At 47.6% G+C, this 13,338-nt stretch overlaps 1 protein-coding gene across 1 annotated transcript in view; it reads left to right on the top strand.

Annotated features, from left to right (window-relative positions):
• Positions 1-10,659: 10,659 nt before the first annotated feature.
• GALNT10 (polypeptide N-acetylgalactosaminyltransferase 10) overlaps positions 10,660-13,338 on the top strand; it is a 122,317-nt gene continuing 119,638 nt past the window's right edge. Inside the window, exon 1 of the mRNA XM_037906283.2 lies at positions 10,660-10,913. Within this exon, the coding sequence (XP_037762211.1) occupies positions 10,761-10,913 (153 nt within the window). The 5' untranslated portion in view covers positions 10,660-10,760. The remainder of the gene's footprint in view (positions 10,914-13,338) is intronic.

Here is a 13,338-nt window from a genome sequence, read left to right as displayed (position 1 = left end):
CACTAGATGAGGATAAAGAGGAAACAAGTAAGACAAGGAGATTGTGAGGTGCTGTAGCTTAGGGGGCAGACCCTCAGATGGTGTCAATTATCATAGCTCCATAGGAGGGAGCTCCAGCTGAGGATCTGGCCCTAGGCAAATAGCGTGTGGGTGTGTCTTGTGAGTGTCAAAATTTAGAATAATCTTCCAGAATCCAACCAAGTCACAATAACACTCACATGAGGCTGTTTCTCCATCTAAGCATATTTTTCTTTTGTTTTCACTGTGCACTTGTGCTGTCTTTCTTCTCCTACAATAAAGGTTTTGTCTTTCTTTTTAAAGACAAATATAAAAGGTAAAGGGACTGACTCTCTTTCCCTGACTCTTGAATACCTGAGGCTGTGGAGCAGATCTATTTTATGAAAGGGGAGCCTTCTCCCTGCTGAAGCAACCGATCAACAGAGGCAGTCTCTGTGCCATCTAGTCAGATACTTCAGACACCTGCTAGCAGCCACTTCAGCAACAAAGTGGTTATCAAGAAAAGGCAAGAAACCCAGAAATCAAATTTTGCAGGACAGAGCACCTACAAGATGTAGCTGATTAGCTGAGGGAAGGTGGGACTTGTGTCATAACGGCAGGCAGCTGCTGCCTAGCCCCTAATAAGAAAAAAACTGTATTCAGGGCACTGTTGTGGGACACTGAGGCCTTGAACTAACAGACCCTAAAAGTCAGAATATCCTGCTTAAAGGGAGTTCTACTGGATCTGCTTGGAGACTTCTGAGACAACACAAGCTAATGGTGATTTTTCCCAAATGTATCAAGTCTTGTAATTGAATTTTTTTAAAGGAAGTGTAAGCAACGAAAGCAAAGCAAACAGATTCTATAGGGGCCATTTGGAGCATCAAAGCTTATACCCTACTTATAACCACATCTAATCTCCCTTGATGCCATCTGATTCTTTCTTGAGAGGCCCAGGTGTTTTAGCTTCAACAACCTTGTCTAGTAGGTCATTCCACGCATTATGATGCCCCCACTTGGGAAAGTACTTCCTGACATCTGTTCTGAATTTGATTCTCCTCAATTTCCATTTTATAGCTCCTAGTTCTCTTCCCTCGGTGGGGCTGAGCGTAGTAATTCAAGATGACATTGTCTATATCATTTAAGATTTTATTCACTTCACTTAAATTTTCTCGTCACCAGCTCTTTTTTCCCCTCTCCCTCCCCTAGCTATCTTCATCATTATATAATATCTTAGTGCGGAGTTAAACTTCATTGTCCTTCTCTTTCCCCTTTCAGAGATTTTTTTTTTTAATGGGGCAATCAGTGTTCATCACACTATGCAAATAGTGTCTGGGTGGAGAACTTGATCACCTAACTATGCTTTTTCCATTACAAATCAATCTCGAAGAAGACTTCATGGTTGAACCAGCGCCACTAACCTACAAGTCTGTGTTCAAAGAGTTGGAAGAGCAGTAGACATCCCTGCAGTTTCCCTTTCAAAATCGGTAAATGCTGCACAAGATATTTGCAAACATTTGTTCAAAGAAAAGCCACAAATCCACGCGGATATTCACTTCTAACCAGGGGCAAATTTCTGGGGTCCTAAGACCTAGGCTCATCTCTATGAAAAATTAGTGAGCCTACTGACAAGCACAGTTTGAAAGACTTTAAAGGTTTCATGCATGAGTGAAGGGATTGGAAAGTGGTTGGAGGACCAGGATTGTAAGAATTAAGACTGACACTTTCAAGGATGCCCTGGACATTTGAACTTGGGCTTCCAAACCCCGTAGGCAACTTTGAAAATATTAACCTAAAAGATTGAATGGTAAGTGCATCATTGCAAGAGCTACAGTGTTTCTGGGGTGACTTTACAGCATTCAGGCTAGCTGGCTCCGCCTGTTTTGGAATCAGTTGGATTCATTCCAGGTAAGGCAGCATCTCTGAATGCAGAGCAGGAAGACTAGGAAAGGATTATTAGCTATTCCGATCTGAAGGACTGCAACAAGTGGCTTCGGGTTGTTGTTGTTTTTAATTAAAATAGCAAGGTTAGTTGGATGACTTACATATAGGAAACTTCCTATTTCCTTGTACTCAGACTATGCTATATTAGTTTTGCACAAACACTTATGGCTGCTTTTAAAAAAATATAGCAATATCGCTAAATCGGACTGAAATGTCATCCTGCTAGGTGGGTGGTTCATTTTTGGGGCCAAGGGTGTATTTTTATCGTGGTTTCAAAGGCAGAGTCTGTTCTGCTTATGAAGAGGTCAATGTGTATAGTGCATTGGACGGGGATTCAGGAGACCTGGGTTCTAGTCCCCACTTTGCCAATGACTATTTGACCTTGCGCAAGTAATTTCCTGTCTCTGTGCCTCTGTTTATCCGCCCACTCTTTTTCTGTCTTGTCTATTCAGATTGTAAGCTCTTTGGGGCAGGGACTGTCTCTGCCTATGTGTATGCACAGCCCCTAGCATAATGGAGTCCTATTCTTGGTTGAGTGTTACCATAAAAAAAACTACTAATAATAATAATAATTAATTAGTAACAGTCCCTCGCTTGTTTTAAGTCAAATTAAAACTTTCAGCGAGAACTTCTGCCCATCTGATTATTTATATGCCTGCTGCACAGCCCACAAGAGTAGTGGGAGGAATAGTTTGGGATACTGGTTATTGGGAAAACATTAGAAGAACTTCTTCACAAGAAAAGCAAATTCCTGGTCTCTGACAGTACAACTGCTTGCAAAACATGGAACAAAGTGAAGTACTCTTCCATTCCTTCCTTTTGCATTCCATCTTTGTATTTACCCTCTTAAAAAAGCAGTCATCACCTCTCCCTTGGAGGGTCTGCCTGAGTTTAGACAGAAGCAACCACTGCCTGCCACAGGAAATCATTTAAATTATCTAGTTAATATAAGGGCAGGAATAGATTAAAGTGTTACACTTTAGGAACTCTTCCAACAGACTTATATGCTTGGGGGGTATTCCCTGCCTCTCCTCTATCTTCCCACCAGACCGTGGAATTAGAGCCACTTGAGTCCTCTTTAAAGAGACAAAAAGAAAAGGAGTACTTGTGGCACCTTAGAGACTAACCAATTTATTTGAGCATGAGCTTTCGTGAGCTACAGCTCACTTCATCGGATGCATACTGTGGAAACTGCAGAAGACATTATATACACAGAGACCATGAAACAATACCTCCTCCCACCCCACTCTCCTGCTGGTAATAGCTTATCTAAAGTGATCATCAAGTTGGGCCATTTCCAGCACAAATCCAGGTTTTCTCACCCTCCGCCCCCCCCCCCCCCCCAAACTCACTCTCCTGCTGGTAACAGCCCATCCAAAGTGACCACTCTCTTCACAATGTGTATGATAATCAAGGTGGGCCATTTCCTGCACTAATCCAGGTTCTCCCTTAAAGACAGATACCATCGACTTGTTTCCTAGATATTTTGACTACTCGAGGGGAAATGAAGCTTATTCCAACCGAACATTCATTTTCAGGAAGCGAAATCTGCTTTTGTTCAAAGAAAACCATACCAGCCTTTGACATTGACTTTTGGGATTTATTTTACTACAATAAACAATGCTAATCCAGGCAGATCAGAAGAAAAATCTCATAGTAATCATGTGAATTGAGCTAAACCCAGTTTCACCACACCCCATTTTAGCACTGCTCCCCAGACAACTGCCTCAGACCCAATCATTTTCACACAATCAAGTCAATTGGGAGTGTCTCAGTTGTTTTCAGTGGAAGGGTGGGAAAGGGATGGGCAGACACCAATGATTTCAGAGCGTGAGACTTTTAAAAAACTGTATTTATTACCACCTGCTCCTTGGGCTATTCGTGCAGTTGCATTTTCACAGCACGGTGTGTCAATCATAATCAGTTCTAAGTTTCCAAGGAGCCTAGTTAGAATGACAGTCCAGCACATGCCAGCAAATCCCATGATACTGAACAGTGGGAGCATTTTTCTCCTGACAACAAGTGACCCGATTCCTGTACTAGGCTGCCTTGTTTTTCATCATAAAAACGATCAATTGGGCTCACATGGGATGTGAGTTGAACTCAACCCATACTGGAGGGGAAAGAAGTGTCACAAAGAAAATCCCTTTGTGTCACTGTAAGGTTTGAGTAATGGGGTATGCTGGCCCTTTAAGAGTAGAGGAGGTCAGAAGACCCCATTCCAGAGAGCTGGACTGAACAAAGACCCAGGGAACGGCCTGGTAGCGGAAGAGAGGAAACTGTCCTGGGAATTAGAAGCTGAATGGGGGAAAACCACAGGACACTGTTCCTGAAAGGGCCCCAGATCAGGAGCTCCCCTCCCTTCCAGCCAGTTGGGAGGAGGGCAGTATATAGATTGCCTTCTCCCTCAGAACAGACAAGACACTGGCAAGAGAAGGAAGCCAGAGCCAGAAGGGTAAACTGCAGGGGGAGAGAGCTAAGAGAGATGACCAGAGCAGGCTGTAGCAGAGGACAAGCTCTCTGTGGATGGCAGAAGAGCCAGAGAGAAGTACAAACCGTTGGATTGCAGTGATGGACTTCACTGGTGGGACTGTTTGGACCCGTTCGTGGGCATTAAACAAACTTAAAGTGTAGGGTGGTTGGACCTGTAGGAATTTCTGGGGAGCCCTGAAGAGGGAGAATGGAGGGAGACAGAGGATGTTGTGAAGCCCAAGACTATAACAGGGTTAGAAAAAGAACAAAATAAATTCATGGAGGATAGGTCCATCAATGGCTATCAGCCAGGATGGGCAGGGATGGTGTCCCTAGCCTCTGTTTGCCAGAAGCTGGGAATGGGCAACAGGAGATGGATCGCTTGTTGATTCCCTGTTCTGTTCCTTCCCTCTGGGGCACCTGATACTGGGCTGGATGGACCTTTGGTCTGGCCCGGTCTGGCCGTTCCTGTGTTCTTATGAGGCTGCTGCAAAGGGAACTGCTTAGTCAGTGGCAGCCCTCTCATAGGTTGTGGCAGATCCAACTGTGTTGTTTTCCTAGTTTTAAAAAAAGTGAGATTTGCAGAAAAGCAAAACCAGTGCCAGAGCACCACAACCTATCCGAAAAATAACCAGCGCGAAGCTGATTGTTCAATACATCCGGATGAAAAGGTCAGCTTTTGGTAGCGTGTGTGTGTGTGCGCGTGCGGGCGCCACCCTCTACTATACAATATGCTAGCTGTCTGTGAGAGCGGGGCAAGCTAGATATATTATTAATGTGTGTGTGTTATAGTAAAGCCTAGCAGTTCCAGCCAAGGTCGGAGCCCCGTTGTGCTGGGCATTGTATAGCACTTTGCAGTCCACCCCGAGGCAGCAGCAGTGTGTAGCTGCATTGCCCCTGAAGCAGAGATGGGACCCAATTGTGACTGAGAGACATCTCGGTCCCTGCTGCTCCCTCTTCCTTCCTCCTAGCCGGGTCGTCACAGCTGTGCTGGCCAGCATGGTGGGTGGAGGGGCTGGGACAGGCAGGGTGCCCAGGTTTTGCCCACTTCCGTTCCTTCTGCACCGGATGGGAAGTAGCAGCCTGGCAGTGACCGTTCTCCCACACGGCGCTTGCTACGGGCAGAATGGCTGACCTGTGCAGGGGAGTAACAGGGCTCCTTACATTCCCTATTCACGTATGCAGGAGCATAGCCAAGATCATGATCAGGTCCACACTATGAGACAGCCCCTGCCCTGTAGGGAAATAGACTAGACAGACGGAGGATGGGAGAATGACGACATCCTAGGTGTCTTCCACCTCTAGTTTCCATGCCGCCGTGCCATCCCTGGGTGCTGCACATAATCCGACTTGCATGTTTGCAATGCTCTTCTGGCCTTGTCTCGTGGCTGATGAACAATATTCTCTAACTCCCTCTGGCCTCAGGCCCAGCATCGCTGGTTTGATGTAGCATAACAAAATGTCGTCTTTCTACAGCACCTTCCATTGGAGGAGATCCGGGTGCCATCTTGTAAAACCCACCCGAAGGAGGGTGACACGGAAGGAGCAAAAAGAGCTGCAAATGGTGTTTGATTTTTGCGACTGGGCCTCAGCTAGAGATACAATTTCAATTTCCAGCTCCGGATTGCACACCTGTATTCTTTGTTCTTATCGACATAGAAAGCCATGTACATTTCATGTATCACAAATGAATCTCTAACATGCTACATGCAGAGGGGCAAAAACTTGAGCTCTGTTGCTTCCAAAACTGCAGTTAAACTCAGTTGGGGGGAATAAAATGATAGGCTTGTCCTCCTCTGGGGGAGTTCGATCTGCCATGCCAACCAAGCTTTATTCCATAAAACAAGGCCCCTTATTCTGGGAGCAATCCACTTCCACAGAGCCTGAGTATTCTGGCTTTATGTAAGCAGAATACAGAGGGGTTTGGGAGCTGAGATCCAGCCCCCAACACCCAGGACAAGGGCATGGGGATGCTACGCTAAAGAATGGGACGGTACTTCATTTTTGTGATCTTTACGGAATCAACGGCAGAACTGGGTCTGCAAAATAAGAACTGACCACTCTATACTAGAACAAACTGGTCTTAGAGACGTTGTGTCTCCACCGTCGCCAAGGATATGGGGATGCAGGTGCCCAGGGAAATAATGAAACGCAGCAATCAGGGAGCAACTTGGACAGCTCCCTTTTCTAGACCAGCATTTGCTGATTAAGTATCAGATCCTAATCCTGCCACTAGCTCTGGGCAGAAGAAGATCTATCCATGCAGAGACACTGGCTTGACTGGGGCCATGTCTTGTAAGCTCTCTGGAAAACCCCAACTTTCGGCTCTCTTAGGTAGTTAAATAGATCTTAGTTCCAACGGAAGACTTCTGGTTTGATTTTATTTCAGCGATCAGATGTGGACTGTGATGTGTGTTAGTATAAAATATATGTGTTGAATTCTGATTTGGGATCCATAGGAATGAAGTAGTTCCCCTGACTGTCCGACAGGTACATACCTAGGAGTTAAAGCAAAAGGACAAATGAAAAGTGTATAGCAATAAAGATTGTCTTTTAGTTGTTCATTTGTGTTTCTAAGGCAAGCACTGGCAATGGCTTGGAGGAGAGGTGCACATCTGTGAGAGGGAGGATATCATATCTCATACTGACATGTTTGAACCTCTTCCATAAACTCAAGGCTGGTGTGTAGGAAGGCACCTCTTCTACAGAAGAAACAGGGCCCCTTTCATTCCTTTGGTCTGTTTGCAACTTTGAGATAAAGCCCCCAATTATAATTTCCACCTGGCTTCTTGCTGACCAAGCTATTCTTAGCAAAAAGCAAGGTTGTCCTTTGTTTGTTCTGCTTCTTAGCTAATATTGTTCATTATTTGCTAGGCCTCTGTCTTCTTGACCAAACTCTGGATTTTGGGCCTGTAAAAATACCTGACACAGTCTATATATCAGGTTGTAACATATACAGCATCTGGATTTTAGCCCTTCAAGAGAGACAAGGTAGGTGAGGTCCAAGAAAATATATTACCTCACCCCACCTTGTCTCTTTAATGGAAACAGTTCTAAAAAAAAACAACCCAGTGACAAATTCTGAGAGCAGATTAAAATGAAAGTACAAGCTGCCTTGCTACATATTTAGACTTAGGAGCTGTAACCTGGCTCTCTAAATTAAATGTTTTCCTTGGTAATTTGGCTGCCACATAATGAAGCTGAAGTCTGCTGGAAGGTGCCACCTAGCGGATTATACAATAAATTTAAATTTAAATCCTTTCATGAGGGGAAGGATGGGTGAAGAAAAAACTGTTTTTTTTTTGTTTTTGTTTTGTATAGATTTTTGTGTTACAGTAGGAAATAAAAATGTAGCATCAGAGCTTTAGTTGCAAGAGACCTGATATTTACTTTAGCTGTAACCCCAGCAGGACATTGTATTGCCACAGATCTGAGAGTTGCATTAGCCTAGCTTTACTGCTGTTATGCTTGCAGTGAAGCTTCATAATTATGTGGGTTGTTTGCTCTTAATTTAAGAAATGAATCAACTCACTGTTTTGGGGAAATTCTGTTGCATTTTTTAGAATGCTGTTTTAGGATTATAAATCATTTAGATTATGGTACAGTAGAATCCACTTAATTGGTTCCCTGATAAAGAGCATTCTTTCTTAATTGGGACTATTGCCAGAGAACTGATTTGAGGCAATCATGCATGTCAATAACATCATCAGCCTATGGATTAATGGCACAGTATGTTGTGGGTGTCTGTTAAAATGGCACACGTAGTGTTTCCTCTAAACCCGTTTACAGTAAATTGATATTAATTGTGATTCTGTTTGGTGGGTGAGCTTTATTCACTTTGGTGGAAATTTACTCCAATGCAGAAAGCCCAGCACAGGACCCTAGGCACCATTTAAGCCCTAGAGATGATTCTCACTCTTTGTTTCCCCCTGCTGCTGGATTATTGCTGTCAGACAAACACATCTTAAATACTGTAATGTGCTTCATGCTTTGTAAAATGCTTATTTTTAAGGACATGCATTACAAGTAAGTGAATGTTTACTTACAGTGTGTTCCTATGAGTTTCCACTTTTGGTACCATCACTTCATTGGTATGTTTACTTCCACTGGGGTACTAATTTAAAGGATTCTATCCTATCTTTCATAAGCAATTAATATACCAGCTTCCCCCACCAATTCATATTGGTTATAGCTACCTTTGGCCACACCGCTATAGTTAGAAGTCACGTACCCATTTCTATGATGTTCCCTGTCTTCACACAGTTTAGTTTTAATTATACACATTTGCTCTGTGATGAAATTTGGTGTAGGCTGTCACCCTGCCGCCCATTGATTTTGTTTGTTTGTTTTTTAGTTATTCTTAGTCACTTGAATCTGCTTCAGAGTTTCAACAAATTCTGTAAACTGGTCAGCTGTAATGCCAATGACTATTAAATCTGATGTAAACTCGGGGCCATCTAAGAACCTCCCACTTGACACCATGCTACACACCATTGCCACTCAGGATTTAATGGCAACAGCAGGCAGAGAACTTAGATCTGCCTGTATGCAAAAGCACAGACCTGCACACTTTGAGCTAAATGTTCATTAGCTGTTTGCAAGACAAGTCTTAGGACAGGCAGCTAAGCAGTTCTGATTCCATCCAGTGATAAGCAGCAGTATGCACTGATGCTAGCTAGTTCGTTGCAATTGCATGGGTAATATTTTTTTAATGGAAAAAGAAAAGAGTGCCTGATCCTACAATTGGCCCATATGCATATCCTCTCTGCCCAGGCAGAACCAGTTGAAGGAGCAGGGGTATAGTGCAGGTATAATAATTTTTAAGGTGTTTTTTGAGTATCCATTTATCTTCATTTATCTACACACATGCAATTCCCACTGACTTCAAGAAGCGATGGAGTAAGAGAAGAGGGCAAACAGCGTAGAATGTGGCGTTTATATGCTACGTGATCTGCAGGTGCACAGGGAATATTATTGTGTGCAACTTTGCAAGGTACGAATTGCCACAACTGCTGAAGCAAAAAGCAAAACATGTACACCAATAACAAAAGAAGTTACATGTTCAGAAATGGATAAATTCATAAAAGCAAGCAGTTAAGGTTTTTAGCTCTACCTTAAATTCACCTTTGCTCTGTCTAGCTATTACAGCACACATCAGTAAAGTGTAAACTTTGCATTTCTTTGCTTTAGGGATTGAACCCAGAATCCTAATTATTATGTTAAAGTATTTTGTCTTCAGATTCACAGAAAAAAATTAAAGCTGCCTCCCAAACTAGTTTCACATTATAACTTCTATGGTAATGAAGGTTATTTACATTTCCCAGTGGGCGTGAGAAAGAAGTATTAAACCCCTCAATATGCCTATAATTACTAACTAGTCTATAAAGACAAAATAAGAATGTTCAGCCGTTAAACTCTAGCAGGCAAACAGTGCATTTAAAAAAAAAAAACACTGCTGTTGGCAAACAAAATTAGTATCTGCACCGCAGGCACAATTAATTCAGTAATTGTGCAAGGAGCGAAAGGTGAAAAGGCAGCCTATCCAACTCCTTGCTCCCTTGCGCATCTACCCTTTTTGTCCGTTTAACTGCGCTGTTGTACATTTAACTCCTGGCGTGTCTTGCGCTTTTCCACCCATGCAAACACAGGTCATGGCGACACTGTACGTCCATCTCTGCTTTGGTGCCCCGTTGCTGTCCATTTAGGAGCTGATCCTTGGGGGCACTGAACCCCTATGCTCCCCCACTTCAGTGCGGGCTGGTTTGGGGGATCAGCAGGGTTGAGGATCAGGCCATTGACTTTTTTTATTGGCTCTCTCCGCCGCCGCAGGTTTGCCGACATTGTGTGTGTGTGTCCCCCCGCCCGCAACCCTTCCGAACCATTTGCACCCCTGGGTCCCTTGCGCCCCAACCTTTTGCCCGAGGTCCCATCTCGAACCTCGACCTCCTCTGGCTCAGCCCCTGCGGCGGGGGTGGGTGTGGGGGGGCGCGGGAGGGCAGGGACCGACCCCCCCCGCGAACCCCTGAGCGCCCCCCCCCCGCCGGCGCCGCCGAACCCCGCGCGACGCTTCTGCCCCCCCCCCCCCGAGTTCACTCTTCGCTCGGCCGCGCGAGGGGGCCGGTCGGTACCATTCACGCACGCCGGCCGGGGGGGCGGGGACGGACGTTGGAGCGGGCCGGGGGGGGAGCCCGGGGCGGGGCGCTCCGGGACCCGCCCCCGCGGTGGGCGTGGTAGCGCCCGCCCCCCCGGAGCGGAAGTGGCCGAGCGGCTGCTCGCCCGAGCTCTCCGGCGCGGGCGCGCGGGGAAAGTTGGGCGGCGGGTCGGGCTCGGCGGCGGCGGCGGCTCCGATGCGGCGGAAGCAGAAGCGGCTGCTGCAGGCGGTGGGGCTGGCGCTGGCCGCCCTCGTCTTCCTGCCCAACGTGGGGCTCTGGGCGCTCTACCGGGAGCGGCAGCCGGAGGGCGGCCCGGGGCGGGCGGCGGCGGCCGGAGGGGAGGCGCAGGTGAGCGGCAGCCGGCGGGCGTGGGGGCTCCGTGGGTGCTGGGGGGAGAGTCGCCCATAGGGGCGGGGGGGGACAGCGGCTCCCTCCGTGGGTGCTGCGGGGAGAGTCGCCCATAGGGGTGTGGGGGGACAGCGGCTCCCTCCATGGGTGCTGGGGGGAGAGTCGCCTATAGGGGCGTGGGGGGGGACAGCGGTTCCCTCCGTGGGTGCTGGGGGGAGAGTCGCCTATAGGGGCGTGGGGGGGGACAGCGGCTCCCTCTATGGGTGCTGGGGGGAGTGTCGCCCGTAGGGGCGTGGGGGGACAGCGGCTCCCTCCGTGGGTGCTGGGGGGAGAGTCGCCCATAGGGGCGTGGGGGGGGACAGCGGCTCCCTCCGTGGGTGCTGGGGGGAGAGTCGCCTATAGGGGCGTGGGGGGACAGCGGTTCCCTCCGTGGGTGCTGCGGGGAGAGTCGCCTATAGGGGGTGGGGAGACAGCGGCTCCCTCCGTGGGTGCTGGGGGGAGTGTCGCCTATAGGGGGGTGAGGGCTCGATGAGGGGAGTCGTGTACAGGGGAGTGGAGGGCAGTGGCTCCATGGGGGAGGAGCCCCCTATAGGGTGGGGGGGGGCAGCGGCTCTGTGTGGGGATGGGGGGGAGTTGCCTACAGGGCGGAGGGGGGCAGTGACTGCCTCCACAAGGGGTGGGGGCTTAGTCACCTATAGGAGTGTGGGGAACAGCAGCTTCATGTGGAGATGGGGGGAGTCATGTATAGGAGCGTGGGGGCAGCGGCTCCTACCGTAGGGACTGGGGAGAAAGTTGCCTATAGGGCATGGGGGGCAGCAGTCTTTGGGGGAGGGGAATGGCTGAACCGGAGCAGCTTGTTCCTATAGGAGCAGAAGGCCTCCTGGGGGGTGGGGAAGCGGCTGCCCCTGTAGGGGCAGGTTCCTGTATAGGATGGATGGAGGAGGAGACGGTCCGGCTGTCCCTGGGCTGGATCTGGGAAGGGGCAGAAGAGGGACACTCCTCTTCCCTGTTTCTCCCTTTGAGGATGGGGGTGATGAGGCTGCCCCCAGCCTTCCCTACTCCCTGCCCCTCATTTCTCTCTCCCTTATGGGGTGAGGGTAATGTTTGGGCCTCAGATGCCCCACCTTCCCTCTCTCTAACCCTCTTAGAAAGTTGGGGGTTGGAGGGAGGGAATAAATATTATCTGCTTTTCCTAGGTCCCCTAAGGGGGGAGGATGAAGGGGGCAAGCAGTGGACTCCTGGTGCCCCCATCCCTGTATCTCTGGGAGGGTTAGAGATGGGGGAGGCCCATCTGAATTGTCTCCTTGTCCTTTGGGAAGGAGGGGGAGATAGGGGCCACATTCACCTTTCCAAGGAGGTGGCAGTGATGGGGGGTCAGGCACTCCTTTGTTCTTTCCGTTTTGTTTAACGGGGGGGGGGGGTGTCTTGTGTACCTGACCCTTCAGTGTCAAAGTAGCTTTATCTGGCTGAGTGGAGCTCCCTCACTACTTGATTGTAGTCCTCCGAGTTCCCTTCTTTGTCCCATTCTTGGTTTGCTTTTAAGACGGACTGGGGCTTAAGGAGCATGAACTATCAAATCAGGTCAGCTTCTCCATTGCAAGGCTGTCTTTGTTCAGAATAACTTATGCTCTTGGCTGTCTAAATCTTTACCTCCTTGGAGACTTGGCCATGAAGGTGTAGAGACTTGGAATCCTAGCTGCTCCTTAGTGAGGAAGAGAGAGAGAGCGCTCTCTAAGGGAGGCTCAAACTGGAGATTTGCGGTTCCATCCCAAAAATAAATAATTTTTCAGATTCAAGTACTTGGTAGAAGCCTTTACAATACAATATATTGATACAGGCATGGTTAGAGTCATATCCTTGTGGTATTCTTAGCTGATAACAAAGGGAACCTCTCCATGTCTGCTTATATAAAACATACCATGATGCATGTATGTGCTGTGACTTCTGAAAGCTGCAGAGTTTTTTAAGAAATATGCCTCGTGAATATTAAATTTGCGGGGGGGGGAGGGGATAGCTCAGTGGTTTGAGCATTGGCCTGCTAAACCCAGGGTTGTGAGTTCAATCCTTGAAGGGGCCATTTAGGAATCTGGGGCAAAAATTGGGGATTGGCCCTGCTTTGAGCAGGGGGTTGGACTAGATGACCTCTTGAGGTCCCTTCCAACCCTGATATTCTATGAAATGCTTGGAGTTCCTGCTGCGGCTGCCTTATATTTGCACTTCAGTTGCATGCAGTGACTCTGTGTAGAGCTCTGTGATGGTAAAAAACAGGTTAAACTGGCCATTGCTCTATGATTTCACATAATTTGCTATTCTGTCAAGAGGGCAGAGATGTAAAATCATGTGACCTGTTGGAGGAAAAGGAAGCTGGCTTTTAACCAAAAGAGAGTCTAATTTCTGGTTGGGACATTTCTAGCTATGCTTTTAG

This window comes from Chelonia mydas, chromosome 8 (genome assembly GCF_015237465.2).
Source record: "Chelonia mydas isolate rCheMyd1 chromosome 8, rCheMyd1.pri.v2, whole genome shotgun sequence".
Taxonomy (NCBI): domain Eukaryota; kingdom Metazoa; phylum Chordata; order Testudines; family Cheloniidae; genus Chelonia; species Chelonia mydas.
This window is presented reverse-complemented; position numbering and strand designations above follow the sequence as displayed.